The sequence below is a fragment of the Lonchura striata genome, chromosome Z (assembly GCF_046129695.1).
Source record: "Lonchura striata isolate bLonStr1 chromosome Z, bLonStr1.mat, whole genome shotgun sequence".
Classification (NCBI taxonomy): domain Eukaryota; kingdom Metazoa; phylum Chordata; class Aves; order Passeriformes; family Estrildidae; genus Lonchura; species Lonchura striata.
In genome coordinates, this window is record NC_134642.1 from 20,754,847 (window position 1) to 20,780,755 (window position 25,909).

General features: G+C 36.2%; 1 protein-coding gene across 9 annotated transcripts in view; it reads right to left on the minus strand.

Annotated features, from left to right (window-relative positions):
* The window catches only part of NFIB (nuclear factor I B), a 168,383-nt gene that overhangs the window by 50,485 nt on the left and 91,989 nt on the right, over positions 1-25,909 (minus strand). For all 9 annotated transcript variants that reach the window (XM_021525545.2, XM_021525544.2, XM_021525551.2 and 6 more), the window contains exons 3-6: positions 19,933-19,986; positions 8,932-9,000; positions 6,772-6,892; positions 4,792-4,910 (exon numbers count right to left, since the gene is read on the minus strand). In XM_021525545.2, coding sequence (XP_021381220.1) covers positions 4,792-4,910; positions 6,772-6,892; positions 8,932-9,000; positions 19,933-19,986 — 363 coding nt within the window. The remainder of the gene's footprint in view (positions 1-4,791; positions 4,911-6,771; positions 6,893-8,931; positions 9,001-19,932; positions 19,987-25,909) is intronic.

Genomic DNA, 25,909 nt, shown 5'->3' on the forward strand with positions numbered 1-25,909 from the left:
ATCTATCTCATAAAATCTTACTAGTTCAGGAACTCAAAATTTTGTTTAATATGGAAACATAGTAAAGAATTCAGTAACAACAACATGGAGAAAGGAAGACTGGGAGAGATCTACAGTAAATTAGTTATTAGACATAGATGTATTTCTAACTGGTGAAGATTTAAGACAAGATCCAGACATTTTTGAAGTTATTCAGGCATCCAGTTGGAAGAAACAAGCAACAAGAGAGAAAAAATAACTTGTACAATATCTGATAGAAGATACAGCAATTGAAATCCCAACTGTCATGTTAGGGCTCAACTTCTAAGTAATGCACCATTTTCAGAGATGACTTTTCCCTTTCTTCGGCTGTAGGATTTTTGTAGGACAGCTAGTTACTTGAAAGGCTAATGGCAAAAATCTTGGGAGAAATCTCTGCAGGTCTAAACCTGCCTATTTGTGCTACCAGAATACCTCAAACTTGTTTAAAAAAATAGCACAAATAGAAGCATATTTTTTGCATTTCAGCATAGCAAAAATAATTACAAAAACTACAAAATCTTCCCACATTGAATGGATTCTCCAAAATAAAAAAACAACACTGTCATTCCACAGTATTTTTTTAATCTGTTTTTGAAACAGTTACACATACTCTTGTGGTTACATATATTTTTAAAATAGTCACAAACTTTTATGTTAGCCAGTGAAGCAAATTTCCAGGACAGTATCATGACTTCATAACATTTTCTTTTCTTCTACAAAGATTAATAATCCAACTTCAATAAATAAAATATTAAAACTTATTTTTCAGGTTAATTTTGGTTAATAAGAGGGGGGTTATATTTTTAGATCACATTGGTAACGTAACTCTTCATAGATTTGTTTCTTACCAAGTGTATGCCATCTATAAAGTTACTATTTTTAGGGTACGCTTGCTTATTTTTGCCCAGAGTTACAACTTCAAAGAGACAGCTCCCCCAAAACAGACTATAAAGCACAACATCTGGAAATCTTATCAAAACATTTTTGGAAGTACTATGACAGGAAGACAGTTAACAGCAGAAGGATAGTCAGAGTTTACAACTGAAAGCAGAGTCTGGTATTAGCAATATTTTACTGTAACTGGGCTAGATTTCTTTCTCTTAGTTTCATAAATGCTACATCCTGGCTATACCACAAGTACTCCTGTAATCATGTCCCATACCCTCATGATGCATGCCTGCACAGAGAAGTTATAAAAACTTTCATGAATACAACAAAATCACTCATCTCCTAAAGTCTTCTTACTTTATACTTCTAATATTTTTTTCAAAGCAATAGATGGTTGTTCTAACCTGTTTCACCCTACTGCAAACTTTTTATGTGTCCTGTTTTTAATTTCAGTATATTCCTGTGTTGCCCATTAATTTCTGTCTCATTCTCTCTATCGAAACTATTAGAATGCCCCTCAGACACCTAGGGAAATCTTAAATATTTTATTCAAATATGTTTCACATGTCATTGTTTTATTGCAACTGTCCAGTTCCAAACTACCATACTCATGACATTTCTGTTACTTTAGAAATAGTTGAAAAAAGATGTGAAAAGCCTTAATGATACGAGTTTTTCAAAACTATGTAATTTCAGTTTATATGAAAATACATTTAGATATGGTGATGATGAAACTAAATCTATTTCATTTCAGAAGTTAGAAACCTCTCTCTGTCAAGTCCAAAACTGAGACAATGAAACTGAAATGAAGAATGGTATATTTTAGTATCAACGCTATTCCTGATGATGGCTCTCTTAGAAAAGTTAGAATTGCATTAGAGTGGTAGAAAAGCTATTTACCCATAAACATGTTATCCAGAGACATATTTATTTCTGGGTACCGTGATATGATTTGCATTTTGGTGCTGACGACCTGTGGATATTGCCTGAAGAAGCAGTGTCTGATGTGACTACATGATCATTTCTTGTTGACAGTGGATAAATGCAAATGTGATCCCAAGAGTCTTATTTCTCTTTCATTTATCCCTAACCTCATATAGTACACAGATTTGCATAGATAACAGGGAAGTAACACAAGTGACATCTCTGGCATAAAAACCACCTCCAAAATTTACTTATATTATCTTTGTGTTTGCAGGCATATAGAAGCAGAAAATAGGTTTTCATATATACGGTATCATGATAAAATATCTGTGTCTGAAAGGAACTTTTACACAGATTAATCATCAGACTATCCAGAGCTAGAAAGGACCCACCAAGGATCACCACAGCCCTACTTCTGGCTCTGCACAGGGCAGCCCAAGAACCATGTGTGTGTGAGCACTGTCCAAACACTTATTGAACTCTGTCCAACTGGAGCTGTGTCCAGCTCCCTGAAGAGCCTGTTCCAACCGCCCTATGTGTGAAAAACCTTTTTCTAATATTTAACCTAATCTGTCACTCCTTTGGGTCATACCACTGGTCACCAGAGAGGTGAAATCAGTCCCATGAATATGATATCAAGTATCTATCAAACTAGCAGCAGAAAAAATATGCCAGGAGCTGCCCCACACCCCTTCACACCGAGCCCAGGCACCAAGGGTAGGCATTGCAGTTACTACTTATAGTGTTCTCTCAGCACCACAATAATCTCAGAAAGTGATCAGAGGCAAATATAACTTTTTAGGGACAAAAGACTTCTATTTCCCTCAGTACAATGGTTTTTGCACTGGACAGTGCTGTATCTGTGCCTCTGCAGGAATGGAATAACATCTTAAGGACAGAAAAAAGAAAGTCCCTAGCAGAGACTTGAAGGCAACCTCTCTGACAGAGATCTGGTAAAGTTTCATTAAGCCCATTAGTGCTGGAGGACAGGACATTCAGGGAGGGACGTAAACTTCACGAAGCAAAGTAAAACACACTGATTTAAGTCTAGCTTCTTTATTCTTTCTTCCTCATATTGGAGTTCCCTGCTTTATGGAATATATTAGAAGCTGTTTCACTTCGGAAGTCTTGCTACCTAATGACACAGAAATTAAGTAAAAGTTCATTGTAAATACACTCACGCAATTTAAATTTGAACATTGTTCACTACTGATAACTGTAACATGAACTTCATACAAACACAAACAAATTCGGTGTTCATGGAAAATAATTATTTTCAAGCAGAATGATTCCAAACCTAAAATGCAGTTGAGATACTTGAGAACTATAGAGATCACCTGTGAAAGGCTCTATCAGCAGGACTTGCACTCAGGAGTCTATATGGCAAAGCACTTCTCAGAAGCCCCTACAGCTAACACAGCAGCACAAAACTACTTCATTTCACAAATGGGGATACATGAGAGAGGAAGAATGAGCTGTTTTGTCTACAACTACAAAAAATAATTCACCTAGAAAGTAAAAAAATCTGAGGTATGATCCAGTCTTTGTATTAACGTTTCATGGCAAAACAGGTACCATTCACAAAGTAAAACCTTATACGGAGGAAGATTCTGGATGGCAGATCTATTTCCTTTTCTTAAGTTAGGTTATATAAAACCACAGGCAAGCCTCTTTTTAAAAAATATGAAAGTGAATGCTCCAAACAGTCAAAAATAAGAATCAGAGGCTCCCTAACAAATTAAGTACAAAAGAAATTATGAAGGAAAAAACTAGTTAACACTGAGTGAGAAGACAGCCTAATGGTAAGAACACAGATAAGAAGGTAAGCGAAAGCAGATTAAAAGGAGACCCACTATAATGGAAACATGAAAGTTTGGCAACTAAATAAAATACCAGTCACCTGCTTCCTTGCCCATGGAGATGAAAGGGCGAACTTAGCAGGAAAAAAAAAAGAGTTGTGGTTTTCTTGGTTGGGTTTGGTTTTTTTTGTTTTTTTGGTTTTTTAAGAAGCTTTAAAACAATATAAAAATGAGGTAAGACCAAAGGGTCACTCAGTTGCTGAAGAACTGAGAGCAATGACCAGCAGTGGATGTGAAAACTGAGGACAAATACTGAAAGATTCACAAAGGAAGGAACTGCATGTCTTTTTTTCTATTTCTCTTTTACACACTATGCTTTACTTATCACAGCCTCTCCAAACAGCTTCAGTACCTCAGCCACAGAATCCATTAAGCAACACTGTTCAAATATATGAGTTTAAACACATTCTCACATAACAAAGGGGAGGGAAGAGACTGTACTGGCACCTAGGTTTATGAAGTATCACAAGATAACATCAGAGAGAGTTATGACAATTATTTTCGCTCTTTTGACAGCCACAACTTTCATCTCCATGTAAACATGTTTGTTGCTTTGAATAACCCAGAACATGCCACCACTTACCAATCCCCTTGGCCTACAGATAGAGTCCCACAGAGCTACATGTGGGCTCTTCAGAAAGAGCCTATTGAATCTATTCTGAGTCACATGGTAGAGATTAAATGTCCCTGTCATTGTAATACAGAAATGGTGTACTCTTATGTTGTAGTAATCATATTAAGGAGATGTTTTGATTTTTGAAATCACTGGACTCCAGATTCTACTGGGACAATCACAGCATAGACAATATCAAGTACCTCATTTGTCACACATATTTTCAAACAATAAGGCTGTCACCAGATAGAAAAGATATTATTATTATTAAATGTAGTATAAGTAATAATAATGTTGTTTATGGTGGTTGTTTATACAATATCCTGTTGGCTGTTGGTTTTAAATACATTTACAAAACCAAATACATATACCACACAGAAAAAAAGATTCTTCTAAAAAGCCATTATTTTACTGCAGCAATGAAATAGCAGTGATTTATTGTATATTTGAGCAGAATTCAAGGTAAAATAATCCCATGCTACTCACCTTGATCTCTTTCATGCCATGTCCTGCTTCCTGCAGCTGGTGAATTTGGAGAAGGATAGAAGTCTCCTGTGGGGCTTGGCTCCATATTTTCATCTATGGAGATAGTTTTGGGTCTTTTGCTGTCGAAGAATTGTGAGATTTGTCAGTAAATATAATATTCATCTAGTAGTGATATATAAACTCTCTGGATCTCTACAAATATTTTAATAGAGAGTAATTCAGGCTACCAAACCCCAAAAAACAAACAAAAAAAAACCCTGGCTATTACAACCTATATTAACTTGCACAGGCAATGTTAACAGTACGTGATGCAGGTATGCACGTGTGTTATTCCCATGACTCAATATGTCAAAGATGGCATGAATGAGTAATATAACAGCCCACAGCATTTCATGGAAAAACCAATAAACCAGTTCCTGTAGTCTGCCAAAGAAAGATTGTGTCATGAAGGTATTAAACTTTATGCAGGAACCCTGAAGTGAAGCAAGTCACTAGAAAGTGCTACCAATAAGGCCAAGGTAGAACAGGAACTTTTGTGAATGTGTTAATAAGAAAAAAATATACTTTATTTCATCAGGTCAAACTCCCAAGATTTTCAAAGACGGCTGGTCTGAAACAAACACTTTTCATTTATGACTAGTTTAATTAAAAATAACAAAAGGCCCATATTTCAAGTCACACTACATAAAATGAGGCAGAACTTCAATACAGCGGAGGAAAGTGAAGTTTCTTCATAGCAATATATACTGACGCTGTTATACTGACTACCAAAAAAAACCAGCGTAAGGTTTTAATGGTGTGGTATTATTATTATTTATTATTACTATTATTATTATTACTGCTACTACTACTACTACTACTACTACTACTACTACTACTACTATAACTACTATTGCTACACTGTGATAATTAATCCATCTATTCTAATTAATCCATCAATTTCTAAAATGTATTTGGCATACTACCAAGCTGAAAATATGATGGAGTGAAATACAGGAACATGAGCAAAATAACTCAGAAGCATCAAGTGCTGGTGGAAGAATACCTCAGCTGCCTGATAGTCCTATTAAATCCTGTCCCACTGTGCAGACTCTTCCTGACTGACAGGTGCAGAAATGTGGGACAATGACAGCTCCTATAGAGCTTGTGATTTTATGGCATAGCAGACAGTTTCAGAAAACCACGGTTCCCTAGGGGTCTGACAGACAGTACTTTATCTGGGAGTCAGGAGGAGGTCACAGCCCTACATCTGTGGGCCCACCAGCTGCTCCCAAGGGAGGAAATGGGACTTTTTCTCAGATGGGAGAAGGGAGCATGCTGAACAAGGAAAAAGTCAGTCCCTCAGATTAAACCCCCTGTAGAGTCTCCCAAGGGAGACTCTTGAGAAAAATCAACCTGTAACTATCTCACATGCTCCTCCTTCTTTCCACTCTGTTGGGAAATGCTGCCTGAAAAAGTGAGGCATGAAACACAGTTGCATGAGCTGGCCTGTTATGAATGAAAACACATTGTCTTTATATACCTGTCCTAACACCTTTTCTACAGGAAATGGTATCTGTCCAAACATATCTTGCAAGACAAAGGTCCAAGAGGGAACCCTGAAAGACAGCCATTCTGCCTGCAACCACTCTGAACCCTGCCAGCATGTTCCCAAGTGCTAAACCTTCCTGCAGCACAGCAACACTTTTGGGATGTGTAGCTGTCCTCCTGGCAAGATGATCAAGTGGGCACTTCAAACCCTGAAAAAAGTTACCAGCGTCTTCAATGTCATGCAAGATGACAGGCAATAACGACAACATTTCAAATGACAAAATTTATACTTTACAAGTCTGTACAGAGATTATGGCAATATACACAAGTAGCTAGCCTCACAAAATCAGAGGAAATTAACAAAGCAGTTGATTGTTGACAAAGATTTGTGAATTGCTTGTCCTACACTATTAAACATGGTTCACATTAGCCCTTTTTTCAAGATTTTACCTGCTTGGTGGAGAGGACAAGGATCTCTGTAGATTTACACCCGAATTCATATCATGGTAATATGGCTGGCTTGGAAGCTCTCCAATTGGGAAGTTAACTCCACTTCCTTGGGTTATGGGTGCTGAAAAACACATAATACAAAATCAGAGAAAATCTTCTATCTTTTTAGCTATCTTTTCTTTTTTAACTCTTGGAAAATGTCAAGATGTTACTACATATACCTAATTTTCTGCCTCTTCTGGAAACCAAGTACAGACAAGTTGCATCAATGATTACGTATCTAAGAAGTAAATTGTCTTCTCTAGTACTCTACTTAGCAGTTATGTAGATAGAATTCATTTATTTTATAAGAGATAACATGGAAACACCAATATGGAAAAGATAATACAAACCTTAACCACTATAATGAATGAGGCCAGGTTTATGAGGACAGCTAGTATTATTTATTAAAGAACTGAAAAAATTGAAAGAAGAAACTTAGATACACACTATTTCCTTTTCCTTAATGTTAACTCTTATGTATTAAAAATAGCCTTTTGTGTTGACAGCCTGGTTTTCTGCCTTCTTTTTCTTTCACCCGGTGCCATAGGTTGTGCTTTGCATATCTACACCTACATACCTTCACCGCCCTAAAGGGTCTGTGTACCATACAGACTCTGGTAATTCAGGAATAAATTATGTATTACATACTGTGGTGTATTTACCTTTGTTCATTGTCTGTGCATTGTGCATTTTAACTACCTTTGGCACTTGAAAGAATAATTGCACGTTGTATGAAGTATTTGAAGGTTTGTATTTTTCCTGACAGTTTAAGTACAATTCTGTTGCGGCTTGAGGTTAAACAAATGCATGGTAAGAAATCCCACAGAAACCACATCCTTTAATGCTTATTATTAGACATATATAATGTATAACAGCTCCATAATGCAGAGTTTCATAGCATAATTACAATATTGTTTCTTTCTTAACCTGAATGGCCTTATACTTTAAAATTTACTTAACCATCTGACAACAAAAAGAAAGCTATAATTCACACATCCTCAGCTTTCTAAAACAGCAAAACTATATCTTAAGCAGGCACAAAAAAGGTTATGCCTTAGCACTGTAGGATTGCAATGCTTACTATTTTGCTGAAGAATTTAACATAATTTTAATTCTTGAATATTCATTTCTGACCACAGAAAATGAAATAACCCATGCATCTGAAGCCTCAGAAAGTAAACTAAATTCTTCAAGCAACCTGACCTTGCAGAAGTTAACATCTGTGCTAAATATAGACAGTCATTTTAGAAATTTTGGAAGCCTCTTTGACCTTATCCTCACTCACCAGAAAAGTGATTTTTCTGGACCATTCAGTCTTTACAATGTTGTATCATCACTGTGGATGCTTCTAACTATAACTTTCAACTATTCTTCTCTACTTCCTAATGAAGTCTTGAGAGAAATACTGTAATAGGTGTTAATAGTAAAGGGAGAAAAAAAAGGGTCAGGAAGCAATGCAAAATGAAAATGTGGACATGTTTTATGCTATACTCTTAAAACAATTATTAATGTCAACAAAAGAGAGCTTATATTCTTTTTTGTTTTTCATTTTGCAATCAAAGCTTCACCTGTACTTTTATATTTAATTTTATGAAGGTTTTTACCTGTTCATGTGTGTAATATCTCTGATGTCAAAACAAGACAATGTCATTAGAAATTCAGTTACAGCCAATGCTAGGACTAAAAGAAACACAAATATTTCATACCTTGTTGATCATCCTTTATATCCATACTGTGATTTTTATTTTAAGAGCTAAAAATTTAAAAAAAAATAAAATATTCTGATCTTTCTGCAATACCCAAGGATGCATAGGGCATCCTTAAAAAACTGTTAAGTCTAACCATAGGTTTTGCTGCAGATGGTAATTTTATTAAAACATCAGACCACTAGGTGAGCAGAAGGAGATATAACAAATTTATTCCATCTTTAAATATCAAAAAGATAGAAGAGATATTACAAACATGTGCAAGATGTACTGTAAAATATATCAAAATTGTGCATGTTTATAGGCATTTCCTATGCATCTTACATCTTGTGGAAAAAAAAAGGTTCAAGGAAAAAGCCTTCACTTGATTACAGCAGGCTTTGGAAACAATTAAACACAAATGTTAACTTACTTCTTGAGACCCTCACAAGTTCTGACACATTGAATACTCCGGATTTCACAAAACTGTCCTCAAGGTACACTGAAAAAGACCACAAAACCATAGTCAGTATAATGAGAAGATTAATAAACAAGTATCTATCTATAGATAGATTTATACACTAGCTAACAATGGTAATAATAGTGTCCCAAAACAATAATAGATCAAACTGCACCCAAAGCTGACTGCAGAATCTAATGTGAGCTGAAACTCAGGCAAAGGCACAAAAAATTCTTAAGGATCTGCGATAGAGCAATTTTTTAAAAGTATGTGAAAACTAACAAGCAATACACCTAGTCCCTACCTATCCATCAAAAAAGCATCTGAGAACTTGTTTTTTTCACAAGTCTTGAAATTTTAAGTCAGTATTGAACTACAACCAGTGTCAGCTAGATAAGCTATTTCCCTATAGAACAATTCTGTCCTTGCATATGTTTCTGCTGAAGAAATTTTTATTTAATTCTCACCTTGCTGACTGTGAGTTTACAGTAGAGCCTGCATTACTAAATCATTATCTCTGAGGCACATGAGGGGTTTGCTATTATATCCAGGAAAAACAGGAACTGAACAAAGCAGCTAAGCTAATAAGTTGGGGTGTGTTTTGTATACACACTGAATTGCATATCTAGAAACCTATGTTTAAGAAAACAGAGTATTGTTTTGGCCTGTATTTACTTATTTTAAGATAAATGTATTTGATACACATTCTCTGTTGTGAAATTCAGGCATAAGTTGGAGTATTGCTCTGAAACAGCATCTGATAAGCCATATCTCAGTAGTGTAACTAGTAACCTTATGCAAAGAGAGCTAAGAAACCCATGTTTCTGTGGAAACTTCATATCAATAATCACTGCAAAGGCTATATTAGTGAACTTGAGATTCCATAGCATCATGGTTGTTATTACAGGTAGTAATTACAACCATTTACAAACGAAAGTATTTAGATCTATACTTGGTGCAAATTGCTGTTTCATCAGTGTTACTTTTTAACTTTTTTTCATGTGAGACAGTGTACTAAGAATTTCTTACTGTAGTTGCTCTACAGTCTGAATAAACACAGTTTTTTTCTTTTGAAAATAAATTTTCAATTTTCTCTTCCCCACTGTTTGAAGGAGTAAAAGTATTCTAGATATCTTAACTACAAAACAAATAAGTACTATCTACTTATTTAGAAAACAGTGGTTTGATACCAGTCTCTTTGGATTTCTTTTGTAAATTTCTGGTTTTATCTTCAAGTGATTTAGCAAAAACATGGCTAATATAATCAGAAAAGTAACTGTAAAAGCAGTACATTTTACCTGAGAGGTCTGTCCTTCATATATCTGGAGACACCTCTACTCACTTTCTAGGGTCAAAAAGAGGGCAGAGGCAAAAGGAGTGGTTTTCCCTGCTTATTAGTCCCATGGAGCTGCCTCATCCAGTGCCCTGATATTGTTTATCAGTGCAGGTATAAACAGTGCACCAGAGAGCATAAGCTGAAAGAATAGGAACCCATCTGACCAAGCACATTTCTCAATATCTCTGTTACGCTGTCAGACCTATAGGAGAATGTCAGTCTTTCCCAGCTGAGAACCATCCCGTGACCAAGCACCACAGGTGTACAGAGCACTGCAGGCCTGTGGAATCATCCTGAACAGTGTCCTGCCAATGCAGTCATCTTCTCTCAGTCAACATCACTTCACACACTATTCCTGCATGTCTGTATTGCCACTAGTAGCTCTTCAGGTCTCCTTTCCTTTTTAATTCACTTCCTTTCATATTTCTCTGTCTCTCATTTTAAACAGATTTTCTCCATATCCATTACTTTGTCCTTTCTTACTACCCTTCACCTGGATATTGACAGCTCATCTGCAGTGTCTAAGAAATGAAAGATTTTCTCTTTAATTTTCTGCATTCTCTTGCACTGTTTCTCCATATTTTTTGTGTGGATGAAAACATAACATAGCTTCTGAAACATTTACTTCTTTATTTGACAGAACTTGGTGTACTGATGTAACAAAAACATGCAAACAGTAAATTTTTGATTTTCCTTTCCTAGTCAGTTATTGGTTTTTAATCTAAGATCAGGCAAGCTGGATGAATGCTACTAATTCCTCAAGCAATGGCAATCTTTCCCTTTTCTGCTTATTTCCTCCAGCAGAAACAATCTAAAATTACTACATGGAACGGAGATTTCCAAGGAGAAAATGCTTTCTTGATTTTAGTTGGCTCATAAGTGAAGTGCGGCATAAAGCCCCAGTGTACAACCATGCAGCCAGCTCTGTAGCTGGTAATGAGACATGACTGGACTTCTCTGCTGTTTATCTGAGCACAACTACTTTGAATGCCAGAGCAGTCTCTCATTCAAGGCAGACTAACTTGAGTGAAGCTTTAGCCAACTATAAATTAATCAAGCTATCATTATAGTGAGAACAAGACCCAAGGTTCATATTAAAAGAAGAAAAAGCCTATGTTTGATTTTATATGTAAGAATGCAGATGTGTACATGTGTTCATGCATACATACTCAGATATATATGTTTAAACTTCAGTCTACTTACATGGATTACTAGTTTTTCTCACTGACAATATTGAGAATACATACATAATATAAAGAACAATAGAATGTTTCTCTCCTTGTGATAATTAAATGGGAGCAGGAAAAGTATTTTGCCATCAAGTGCTACCACCATCTCTCATCCCCTCACAAAAGGATGTATTGTTGACTGATGGGACTCATCCAGGTTTCATCCTTCCTTGGAATGGCCAAAAATAATGACACCCACAGACATATGCAAATTCTTTGGTTGGCATAAGGAAAGAAAGGGAAACTGCAGCTATTTTTTCTCTATGTAGTGTGACAAATTATTATCAAATAATTAATTCAAAAATAAACAATCAGTGTCATAGCACTGAGCAACTTCATCCTAAGCTTTATGTTCTAACAGGGAAGGTGGACTCCAATGCTGACTCTGGGTGCATGTTCAGGTCCAATACCAGTGAACTTCAAAAGTTTCACCTAGTTATGAAGATGAGCTGTGGTGAGAGTGTTACACAACTGTTACTTGGCTCCCAGCTGTAGGAGAGAGAAATATTCTGTGCCATTATAATGCTGTAATCTGTTGTAGAAATATACAGTCTACATTAGACAGAAGTTAAACAGCAAAACTGTATGCAGAAGGTAAGCAGTATAGGACATATTCTGTATATGTTGTGAGATACTGCCTTTTACCTAATGAAGCTGATCACACCACTGAATAAGACTTAACATTTATATTCACATTATGACATTTCATGCAAGAAAAATATATGTAGCATATATTAATATACTTCATACAGTATAGGCCATACTGGTTTTTTGATTGCCATTTGATTTATGTTAATATGTTAAAGAGCCTTAAATTAGTGTGTGTTTCTGATCTATTCAGTACAGACAATAATGCACTTGATATGTCTATTGTATTCCTCACAGACAATTTGCTGTATCTTTTGATGGTGGTCATTGTAACACTTTGCTGTCTTTATCATTCAAACATAACAAAAGCATTGAGTATTGTTATTTAATAAAATTCATCCTTCCTGAGAGATGGCACTCTGAAATGCATATTACTTATATTATTCTTAAAAATCTGATCTCTACAAAAGGAGAATGTCTGACAAAACTTCTGTAGCAAGATCTTGTATAAAAAGTCAGTAACATCCAAAACCCATATATAAAAGTGGATTTTTTATATTTTTCTCCTAGTTTTTGTACATGGAGACTATAAAATCTCTTTCTCCTTACCTTTTTCAAAGAAAACTCACTGATGAAAAATACCCTTTCCATACAATTCCACAATGACCAGGCATCAACAATGAATGAACAGGTTAAGCCAAGTAGCAGTTCTGATCAAGCTCCCATACACAGTCAGTAAAGGAAGAAACCTTCAGCAATGCCTCCAATTGCTCTAGTCCTTGCACCTCTCCCACTCTATTTCTGCACTGTGCCTTGTACTACACCTTGAGGAGACGAGATACAAGCGTAGCTTTTCACTGTTCTAGCCATGCCAAAAGTTAAAGGGTTAGGACGGAGGAGGAAATAAAGTAATTTCAACTGACTGAAAAATTTCAGTTTGCTGAAACAATTATTCTAACTAGCTTGTTCTCACATTACTTAAAAGCTTACAAATGATGTTTAGCTTTGAAAATTTTTAACCAATCTTTTTATGTCTTCTGATTTAATTGTACTTTTATGAACAGAATGCCTGTTTATGTTCTGCTGCAAATTGGCTAGCACCTAACCATAAAACTGTTTCCTGGTACAATTATAAATATAGTTTTTACATTGATACTGCCTTGCTTTTGAGCAACTTATAAAAGAAGGGTGAGAACCCAACCAGTGCTGGAAACAATTTGTATTAATATACTTTTACTACTGGATCTTTAAAAAGAGGAATTATAGAACAGCAAATAGACTTACTAGCAATAAGAAAAATACATACAATATCAGGAACTACCATGAAAGGCTGAAAACTTTAGCCTAGTTTATAAGATACAGCTGTACACAAACTTTAAGTTATGCAGGGTAATGTTCTGGATGCTGCTAGCTACAGCTTTGTACAGATTCTATCTACAGTCAGAAGTGGTAATGAAAAATTAGTCTCACACTGTTCATAAGTTAAAATACAGTCAGCAGACATACAGTTTGTTTTCTTGTTACTGCATGCATTGAAACCAGAATCTGAAAAATAGTACCAGAAACAGAGTATCTTAAAGACCAGTATGGGTGGCTAGTATTTGCCAAACAGTGACAAAGATTTCAGTAATGCTATCATTGAAACAGTTGAAGTCTGCCTAGAGAAATAGGCTATTTTTGTTATCACACAACATTCTGCAGTCATGTAGCATACCCACAGCTCCGTTTGCATTCTTTTTTCCTCAAAGTTGCAATAATGTTGTAACTGGGACAGGAAACAAACTTGCAAAATCATCTCCTGACTCCATTGAATTTATAGCAGGATTAGGAACTAAAAAGCCAAATGTGCCATTTTCATAAACAAATGAGATTTTTGACATCCTCAAAATTATAGCCAGAACAATCTTCAAATTAAAGCTGTGTTGCTTTAATTTGAAGAAGTGGGCTTTATAGATTCTGAAATCCATTACTAGAATTCAAGAAGTGAGTTGCCCTGAAACCTAGCAAGTAACAGAAAGGGTAAGTAACACATATTAATATTGCTTTCAGTTTCAGAGGGTCTCAGGGTGTACCAAAACTACAGCCAAGATTTAAGAAAAAGTTGAGGGAATTGCTTTCTTAACAGCTATAGGGCTAGTAGATACAAAAAGGGAATTTTCTGATGCCAAAGCAGGTTTCTGGAATTCTAACTGATAACATAAGAGTTTTTAGTAAATTATTTCTCTGTATATGCTTTGAAGTAAAACCATCACATCCACCATTGAACACAACAGCATCTGAATCAGCATGAGAATTGATCACAGCATCATTTTTTCACAGCAGTTTCATAAAAAAGGACAGCCAATTCAAACAAGAATGTAAAAGTAATCCCAAACCAGCAGACAGTTGCAACTACCCACACCCAATTCCAAACCAAAAGGCCAAAAACTCTCTCTTTTGGAAAGCAGAGCTGTATTACCTGTACAGGTCTATGAGTCCCAAGGTAGTACAGCTGGGCACTGACCCCAGAATGTCCCACCCAACCCCTTCCAGCTCCCTGCTGGGAAGAAAAGAATCATCTCTCAATCTCTGACATTACTAGTTCATAGAGCATTTGGGAAAGGGAGAACTTCACAAAAAATCAAGATCTGACCAAACCCAAACCTGTTTTATTTGAAGATCACTATCTGAGAAGACACATCTACAAGCATATGAGAAACAGCAAGCATTTCAGGATATCTACTCCCATGCTGAAAAAGAGGTGAATATTTGTTTATTTAAATACAATTCTGTTTGAATTCCCTATACTGCTACTATGACATCATTGCTTCCACAAGAAAAGCTGCTTACAGTGATGAGGCCAGGGAATATCTCTTCTATTCTGATTAATTGGGGGGCTAATTCTCCACCCACAAGAGGGTAACTTGCAATAGAGTAAAATAATGAAACAATCTGTGGTCTGAGACATTCAAAACTCAAAGACATTTGTCTCTTGCCTTTCCAAGAGGGTGCAAAGGTTGAGACCACATTTCTCTTCAGAGTTTTTTTCTGGAAGTATACATTCTAAAACTTAAAACAGAAATATTTCTATCTGAAACAGAAATATACAGGCAAATTTACACACTTCTAAGGGCTTGATTAAAAAAAATATTCTCCCAATGGCTGCTAGGCCATATGAAAGTGCAAGGAAAGACTTTGGGGCTCTATGGCTGGAAGAGAGATTTGCATATTGAGAGACAGGTGAGGCTCCTTGCACGCTTTTTGATAACCCCTTCTTTAATTGAAAACAAAACAAAACAAACTTTATGATTTCACTCAGGTCTTCTTTGGAAGTGGTTCCTAAAATAAAATTTCTGGGGAAAAGAGAAGAGTAAAAATTATTCCAGAACAATGAGACTGGGACTGGGGTTTCAACTACCTATGCTTTATTCAGATTAAGAATTTTATCTCTAGACAAATTCTCTAACATATCCTGAGTTATTGTGAAGGAAAGAAGGAAACAAATGGGGTGTAATGAAAGGCAAACAGGCAGATAGTTTGTCTAGCTCCTTATCCAGAAGTGTTACCCCATATAAATAATTTAATATTTATTAGCAAACAAGCTCAATCCTGAGTTCTCTGCATCCTGACTGATCTCAGGGAGTCATAAAAATTACGTGAAAATATTTTTTAAACCACCTAAAATTGAACAAATTCCATCAAGAAAAAAAAAATCCAAACAAATAAAAAAATCTAGTGTTTGCCACTTATTAGGAAACATAGTTCTAGTAACCTCTGAATTAATCTTCTTGGATAAAAGGAAAAATATGAATTCACGCAACTTCCCCCACCAAAGATGTTCATACCTGTCTGCGTCAGGATAGCTGGATTACCTTTGCACTTTCTGAAAAGCTATCTTTTGTATTCCCCATTGCTGGACAAAAATGGCTCCAACATCTAGAAGGCATTCATTAAAAGAGAGACTGGTTGCAAGCTTACAGCAAAATTAATCCCGTCACTGCCCTATCCAGACAGTGTTCATCAATATTGCTATTTCTTACCCTTGTTTTAGTTGCTTAAAAAGTCTGTCTTCAAAGATTTGAGCAACACAGCTACAAGTGGACACAGTTGTGTTAACACGGATGTATAAATGAAATCTGCCAAGCAGCAACCTCAAACCAATGGCAAATAGCAAGAAGCCTTATTAATATCAAGTTGTTGTGGGCAACAGGCAGAAAGGGAAAGAATAACAAAGCAAAATCTAGAAAATTCTCACCTACAAGAACTGGCTAGTAAGGACTGCATCTTTGAAGACCACATTGTTATGGTTGGGGTCAATATCATTAGCTTAATTACAGTTCTACATATTTTTCTCTTTTTTTCTCATCCTCATAATTTTCTTATGCTTAAGAGATTAATTTACTGAAAGATGACATCTGTCTTCAGTACATATCCTGCCACACCACTGCATATATTTCCAGATGCACTTGTGAAGACTTATTTTTTAGATTTTCTTAAACTGTATAAAAGACCTATAGAACTTGCAGAGAGCAAATAATAATGCAGCATTAGACTGAAACTGCCACACTAGGTTACCTTTGACAGACTGCTTCAGCTGTAGCTCAGAACATTATGAGCACAAAGAAGCAAGATACACCTAAACTACTTCAGTTGCATTTGGGTTTTGGTGGCTTGCTGATGTTTGTTTTTTGTCTGCAAAAATATGGGTATTTTCAAACTTCTAATCAGGTGTGTCTCTATCTGTTCAGACCCTCACCGGGGCCTTTGTCACGTCCAGTCTGTCTTTTAAATAATGTAAACTTCTAATAGTTAGGACTGTGCTAGCACAGAACAAACTTAAATATCAGGAACTTGAAGGCTGATGCAGACAATAGTAGTGTTCAGATTTTTCTCCTCTCTCAGTTCAATTTTGCTCATCTGTCTCTCTGGAACTTATTTAATAGTACTTGTAGAGAAGCAAAATTTACAACCCAGCCCTCTGAAAAAAAAGATTCAACCTTCATAAAAATATGCTAATACAAATATATATTTTAAAATATATTTTATAAAATATATAATTCAAAGTTATTGAAAAATAAAACTCAGAGGAGGATACTCCTGGATGTAGCTATGAAAGCTACATACCACTTTCACCACAAGCTATATCACAGGTCTTATCACTGCACTGGGCTATCAAAATATTCAATGTACTTTTAGGAACATATTGTAAAGAATTTCAACAAATGCTCTTCATATTCTTTTGCTTGGCAAGTGACTCTACCCTCTCTCCAACTTGTTGTTAGGACAGCAAATTACCAGACACCCTGAAGAATGCAACAGTCTCGCCAAACCTAGAAAAAAACCACTCTTAACACCAGCAGCTTTGCCAGCTACCACTCAGTTTCCAGCATCCTCTTCTTTGGCAGTATCTTTGTGAAAGTGGTGGCATCCAAAAGCTAACAGCAACATTTCCTGCCAACATCCTGGCTCCTTGACATACAGGCACTAGAACAAAACATGACAGAAGAACAACCCTCCTGGCACTACCAGTCCACATACTCCTGACCTGGAACTCAGAGTGGATATGCCCCAGGCTTCTGACAGAAGTAACTGTCTGGCTCTAATAATAAGAACTGTAAGTTTAGTAAGAATAGGACAGTAGTGCTTTTTCCAGAGAAGCTGAATGGCATGCAATTCCTTCTCATTCTCCTGCACAGCTCCAGAAGTCCTGTACTCTGCTGTCCCACAAACCACAGCACTTTGACCTTGCCAGCTTAACTCCAAAGCAGTATTACACAGGGAAGCTGAACAAAGCTAGAAGGTCATCCTCCAAGGGATGGCATTCAATTATCCTCCTGTCTCTGCTTAAATGAAGGGTTTCAAGGGAACCAAGGCACAGCTTCTATTTTCTGTCCCAGCTTGGCTGTAGACAAAGGGATAATACTGGCTTCAGTGACTCCAAATCACGAGAAAGTGTTATGCTCATATTTAAAGCAGAAAGTTTCATGATGTTTCAGATTTATGTTTTCTATGTCACTTCACCTTCTGAAACAGTGAAGTTTGTCAAACATTACATCTTGACCTACAAGTCTGACCACAAGAAAGCCTATGCAGCTTGTCTGCTGCCTTCCCAAGGCTCTGTTACTGGCAGCAAGATTACTCCTTACTGGAGTTAAGACTGGACTCACTACAGGGTGTGATCCTCAATAGTAAAATACATACTGCTACCTCTCTTCTCCTAATGCTAAATGGTACTTCAAAAGCAGAATTTTAAAACATGTTGAAAGAGAGTTGACCCTGCATTCAGCTTCCCAAACCCAGAAGCTGCAAAAAAATCCTTCAAAATTACAAGGGGTAAGGTAATGAATTTGGCTTTTCTTCCACTTACAGGGATGTTCTAAAAGCAAATAAATTTTCTATGGTTAAATGGTCTAAATTTCAAAAACAGTAATTATCCATAGAGAAATTTTTCGTATTTATTTATGAGAAAATTTGCTCCTTTGGGAGCAAATGCTTATTTGCTATTCTACATAATGTAGGCATGTATTTAATAGAAAAATAAAATTTCACTCTCAAAATTCCACAGAGTTTGGAAAGAAACAGCATTAAAGTCTCCAATCAAAACTGATAATAAGCCTGCATGATCCCTTTAAGGAAAAAATAAAAAACCACTTGCATTAGAGCTTAGAATGATTTTATTTGACTTGTCTGCCCTCTTACCTGTAAAATACATCTGCTGTCTTCAAGTTTATGTAGCTGGGGTATATATTACAGGAATATGACTTTTTGTATCACAATCTTTGATGGTTCTCCCACTTTTTGATGTTTACACACAATAGACATGACATATTTCACAAATAGAGAATACTTTGATGATATGCCTACTACAAAACTGTACAACCACAAAGCAGACTGTTTATCCTAATGTTGTAACAGATCTAGAAAATATCCATGTATATGTTAACAGCCCAGCAACACAAAATTATGTCCTGGTCAGAATATAGATAGTTTCTGAATCATAAGATCAAAGTTCCAGCTTGTTTCAGATACACACATTTTCTGAGAGCTAAAATGAGAAGATATGATGTTATGATAGTGGGTAGTGTCACTCCTTGGTCATTACAAAGTGATAGTGTGTCTGTCACAATTGTTTGTCTTAGTCTGATAAAATTCATAACATGGCAAAGGTTTACAAGATTGCCTAGTACAACCCAATTGATTAGAAGGATAGTCTCATGAAAATTCAATAAACCTTTTGTCTAAACAGACTGGAATGGCAAAGCTTGGGTTTGATTTTCTCTTGTGTTTTTATTATAAAAGAATCCTTGAAAGGAACATTTACACTAACATCCCTCTCAAATGAATATCAAGTGTCACTAGCCATGATGCATTAACACGTTCAAAGACTGCTCTGAGCTGATGCAAAAAAATTATTTCAAATTAACACATTTTTAATTTATAAAGTAAAAATGAAAAGTAAAAAAGCTGGTAGCTGTCACAGAGTTTAAACATGGGTCAATTTTCTTTTGCCTGAGATTAAAGAAAACTGGTAGCATTGGAAGACTTTAATAAAGATAAAGTTATTTGGGATCTTGTTTCATTGCTCCCACTTCCTTACCCATCCCCACTTAGAAAATTCTAAAAATGGTGAGATAAAAGAAACACTACTTAGATAAAATTGATGTTGACAAAACAGCAATTAAGGCACTGCTAGTTTAGAGGAACTAAAGAGTCACAATTTATCCTGATTATACTTACCAGTGCAAGATAGATTGCATACCATTTAAACTCTCTTTATTATTATCAGTAGTATCATTGTTCTCAAATAATGTTAGATGCACATGTTCTGGAACTTATATTTACCTGGTGGATTCTTGGCAGGATCATTGTGGCTTGGACTTCCTGGTTGTCCAGAATCTATAAAGAAATTAAAGAAAAGTTTTAATAATTTGTTTTGCAAGTATTTCACAATCTTTTAATGCCCTCTACTAACTACTAAACTAATGCTTTACTTCATTCTTTAAAGGTCATTTCCTTGATGTTCTATATGAATTATATGCAGTATTGAACAAACACTCTACCTGCAGCCTATTTTATGCAGAAAAATTGTGAAAATGCAATGATCTTAATAAGAAGAACATGTAGATCACTGAATAATAACAAGAGAGTCTTTCAGTTAAATTCTGAAATTGCAAACACATTTACAAGGGTACCTTTTCATTCCCTTTCCCTCCATCCCCCAAATATAATATTTCACAATGAGTAAAGCAGAGGTAACTTCTTCTCAGGCAATGACCAGAAAGACACACTGGATCAGGCAATAGTGGTGCTTGCAGTGATGAGGCCTGTTGCTTGAGCTTTTCCTTAAAGCACAAAGGCTTACATTGCTTCCACAGACTCATGACTGCAATGAGGATACAACAGTCTGCTTAAATACAATATGGTCTTTGTGTTCTTAGCCTGTGAGAATTTCTGTTGTGAAATTAAGATTATGTAACGCAAAAACTAACAAAACTCAAACAGTGTAGACTTCAAACTGTTTTCTTTTGCACCTACATGCACCCACATGCACCATACAAGAACCTACTGAATCAAAAGGAGAATGTAATTTTATGTCAATACACTAAATAATAAATTATATCCTTATTAATAAAAACAGTTTATTTTAAAAACACCTACTTTTCACTGTATTCCCACATCAATAATACAACAAAACCCTGCTCCAATGATAGAAATTAACAAAGATATAAAAAAAATAATGCAGAGAGGAATAAATTAAGTATCACCATTTTTTCCCACATACAGGATGTTTTGGTGCTGTTTTAAAGTCTGAATAAAAATATCCATTTTCTCAAATGTAGTAGTGTTATTAATAGCATAAGACCACCAAAAGATTTTATCATAGCACCATAGAAACCGCTATCACCAAATGAATTCCAGATGGATGTAAAGCTGTTAAATGCATTGCTGCTTACAATGCCCAAATTAAAGGATTAAAAATGTAGAAAGAAAAAAAGTTTATATCAACAAATATTTTTCCTGCAATTACTATTACTTGTTCTTACAGCTGATGTAGCCCTCATCATACAATGAGAGATTCCCTCTACCTGCTACAAGAAGTTCATTGAATTTTGCTGCCACCCGTTATGCAGCTTCATAAACATTGCTTGACTCGTTTGTCTATCAAACACTTTAAGGTAACACAAGATTGATTCTATAGCAGATTTTAACTGAGTTGGAAATCCTTTTCACAGCTCAGGTTCAACTAAATTTATCTGAATGGCAGGCATCGCAAAATATACACATCTGGCTAGCTACTTGACTACTGGAATTCTAAGGCACATGTGAAACTCAGTTCCAAAGGTGTTAAAAAACACAACTAACTTTCCCAATATTGGATTAAATCATTATTGTACACAATAAAATGCACAATGAACAGGGAATTTCCCATGAAATTTCATCTATCTTCTTCAGCTTTGGGCAGGAAACAGGAAGGGCAGGACTATGAGCTCGATTCTGCCCTTACCATGTTTTGGCACCTGAGTACTCTTAGAAGTCCCTAAGAGTAAAGCCCCTAAGTCCCTAATGTACAGCCAGTATACATTCAGTACATCTGCTTCTTTGCATTATATGATACTTCTCTTAAAATAATTAAATCAAGTTAATTTGAAAACCTAATCAGCTACAAGAAATTCTAAGAGTCTAATATTTCTCCACATATGGACCAATTTCTGGAGAATCATCCTTTTTCCTGTGTGAATTAGATATTCTTCTAATAGATATTCTTTGTGTCTGCAAACAACACATACCACTATTTAAATTCAAATTATAAGAGAAGATTAATTTTCCACAGCAATGGTCTAAGTGTAAAACTACTGCAGATGTGGGGCTAAATGAACTGACAATTTGGTAGTAGATAAACCCAATAAAGCTTGAACAACATAGCTTCAGGATCACAGAGATTTGAAACTGAATTAATGAGACCTATCAGAAAAATAACTTTTGAAGTTTTCTTCTGTTAAAATTCACTTAAAAGAAGCACAAAGTGAAGTAATTTTTCCGATCTTGCACAGCAATTTACCTTTACTTCTAGTTTCTGGATTCAGGATTTAAAGATTAATGGCAGTTTGAATAATTGTTATTATAGTAAGAAATTTAGCAAATAATTTCCTAATTATAGAGATAAGCAGTTGGCTATTATAATTTTCCAGTCAGACTTAGCTTTGGGTTTAGGTAACTACTCAGTCACCATGGCTTTTATGTATTGATTCTCAATCTATGTTTTTTGAGATCTCAAAGCGATTTTGAGAAAGCAAGGGATTACTGAAGAAGAATATGAGAAGAAACTTATCTAAGCCTTCACTAAATGCAGTTGAAAAATCAAGGTCTTTTATTCTGTATGAGAGCATCAGGCTATGGAACTGCACTTAAAACAGAGAGCCATCTGATCTTCAAGATGAAAGACAGACTTGAGATGGTCTGTGATGATTCAATTCTCTTACCAATGTCAGTAATTACTAAGTACTGCTCTGTTTTGATTGGATGCAAATAGTTTTGCAAAGTACAAAAGAATCATTGTCATTATAGGATTGAATTATATTAATAACTTCATATAAACGGAACACTGAATGAACAGATACATTGGAGCAATGCTCTTCTAAAAGAGGGAGTAAGAGGCATTTTTGGGAAGCCATAGAAGCTACAGAAGTAAAAGACTTGTTAATACACTTTAAATCTTTCTTTGTTGTCTGTACAAGACCACTAATTAACAACATGAGCCCTTTCTTCCAGGAAGGGGAGATGGAGAAAGATATAAAAAAAATTCATTGTCTGTCTAGCTGGATTTCCATTCAATTGTCCTAGCAAATAACCAAAAAAAAAACCAAAAAAAACCCAAACAACCAAAAGCAGAAGAAATCAAACCACCAAAAGAAAACCCAAGTAATTTCATAAGCTAGAAGTTGGATGAAAAGATACACAAGAAACAAATCAAATGTTACACAATGAAACTGAACTTTTCATAATTTCCATTTAGGTAGCTCCCAGCTGTAAGTTCCCTTAGTTTTGTTTTTGCTATTGTTGTAGTGGTTGATAGGAGCAAAAGGTCTCTTACACACACCATTTCCAAAAAATGGATTTCATGTGTACCTCACAGCTACAGTAGCACATCTTCCACTCTGCTCTTCTTGATGCTGACTGATAAAACTTATTTTTGATAAGTTATTGCCCAATGGATGAACAATTTATATGAAACGGGTTCAAGCCAGACTTTACTTTTAACAGATCATGTAACCCTGATGCACTATATGTATAACTTACCATGATTTAGCATGGCTTTCTCCAAATATTCAAACCCTATATCAAATTACTCTCGCTTCTGTATGACAGGATGAGACAAGATGCTGACATATATTTAATACTTAATATTTTTCCTATGTTTTCATTTCCAGAGGTTTATCACAATGAGCATCTGTGAGTGCAGGTAACTCTTAGAGCAGACAGAGTTAAGACAGACAGCTGAGGCCTGCTTCAAATGAGTAAATAAACTTCCATTTTCCCCATGGCACACTAGGAAAAATCTTGGCTTCATAAGGGAGAGGAAAATTTAAACATCTGTATCTATAAAAACCATATAGCAAAGGATGAGATGCTTTCTCCCTTTGAACCACATGGTCTTTGACAAGTAGGAAGGACACCCATGCCAGCAAAGCCAAGCAAGTCACATTGTGATTCACCAGCTTCCTGAAGGATCTTTAGTACTGCTCACCTCAGTAACCTAACCTTTCACTTTTCAGCTGATATGATACTCTCTTTAAAAAGTAAGCTGTTATACCTTCCTGATGCCCCATCTTGTACAAGAAATTTTGGTTTTAAGGCTCTCTGTTAGAGCATAATATCAAAGGCATTGAAAATAAGTAGAAGCAGAATCTGTTAAAATCTAAAAATATTTTCTAAAGCCATATCTTAGGGAAATAAGTAGATTGCCCACAGGCATCACGCTAATGAAATGAACTTTTTTGGTTGTTTCAGTGAACACATTTCTATTTGCCACAGGCTATGAAGACAGCCTTTAATCAGCCTCAGCTGATCTCAGCTGATAGACACTAATTTAATCATTCACTAACAGGTAAATACATCTTGCTCTTTGATAGCCTCTGATTTTGGTATGAGGGATAAGGGACCATAGAGATGTGGCCATCATCAAACCATGTATGATGTTGCTCAAACTTTCACATTCATATGCAGTACTTGATTGCTGACAGTCACTACCATGAACAAGAATCAGAACTACCTTCCAGACTGTCAGGATTACTTTACCATCTGATATCACTTGATGCAAATGGTTGTACCCCTGAAAATCACAAGATCACAGGTTACCATAGTGTCATAGACTTTGGGATGTCTTCCATCTCAGCCCATCTAATCAGTTATTGATCTCTCAAAGACTCTCAGAACATCCATAGCAAAGAAAAGTAAGACATCTTCCTCTTCTCCAAAGCAAGTAACATGAGCCGCAGAAATCCATAAAACAAAAGATAAATAATTTCATCCCTGTACTTTAAATCATCACTTTGACTTCTTATTACTCTAATTTTACTACATAACTACCTTTTACTTCCTACACTATTTTACCTTGACAAAGAAACTCATTGGTTTGACAAACTTTCCAAACAATTGTAACAATTGTATTTTGCAAAAGCAATGTTGTTCTTTGTGTAGTCTTTCTCTATCTGACAATAGAGACCATCTGTACCATCTTAATAGCATTTATTCACACCCACTCTTGTGATAGGACAGCTAAAAGTGGTTTAATGCATTATCTACTGAAAAGTGGATAATATCCACTGAAAGGCTGTTATAAACATGGAAATGCTAGTGTCACTGTTGTTTTCATAAGTGTGTTAGCTTGATGGGGGATTTATTTTCCACATCTTCATAGATGTGATATTCACTTAATTCAAATACTTAAGAAAATTTTAGCTCTCTGAGGTCCTCTGATAAAATGTTCACTGCCACCAATTTGTTTGGTGAACACAAGCCCTGTGAGGAGTTCTGAGGGACCTGACATTGTTTACCCTGGAGAAAAGAAGGCTGAACATTATTGCCCTCTACAGGGAGTTGTAACCAGGTGGGGTTACAAGCGGAAACAGCCTCAAGTTGCATTAAGGGCAGTTTTGTTTTGACAGTAGGAAAAAATTCTTCACCACAAGGCGTTGCTACCATGCTGGCATGGTAGTGTGGAGGAAGGGTTTTAGAAAGGCCTTGGGAATGAGAAACTGAGGAAAAGATACACTTATGTATGCCCCATTACTTCGGGAAAGTTTCGCTTCAGCATCTTTATGTAAACCCCCTTCTCCCCACCCCTGAGCAGTTCCCATTGGACCTGGCCCCTGGGGTGGTTCTGATGTGCCTTAGCTAAACACTGTCTCTATTGTTTAGACCTTATCTCTTAATTTTGCTGTATAAAACTGTATCTGGGCAATAGCCCGGGGTCTTTGGTCCCTGCTACGGTTCAGGCAATACAATCTCTCTGGACAAGCATACCATTGGTCTCTCTTGGTCTCTTTATCCCGAATCTTAGCGGCGACTGAGGCAGCGCCGCAGCTCGGACCGTGCTAACCCAGCCGCTGCCTGGTGAGCCCAGGGCAGCGGGACCGCGGAAAACCCCGGCCCCGAGAGGGGACAGCTAGCCGGAGGGTCCCGGGGGGCCGGGGAGGGACGGGGGACAGCGGCGAGTGACCCCCGAAAGCTGCACAAGGTAGCCAGCCATTGGAAACAGCCACCCAGGGAAGTCAGGAAGTCACCTTCCTTGGAGGCATTTCACAGACCTATAGATGTG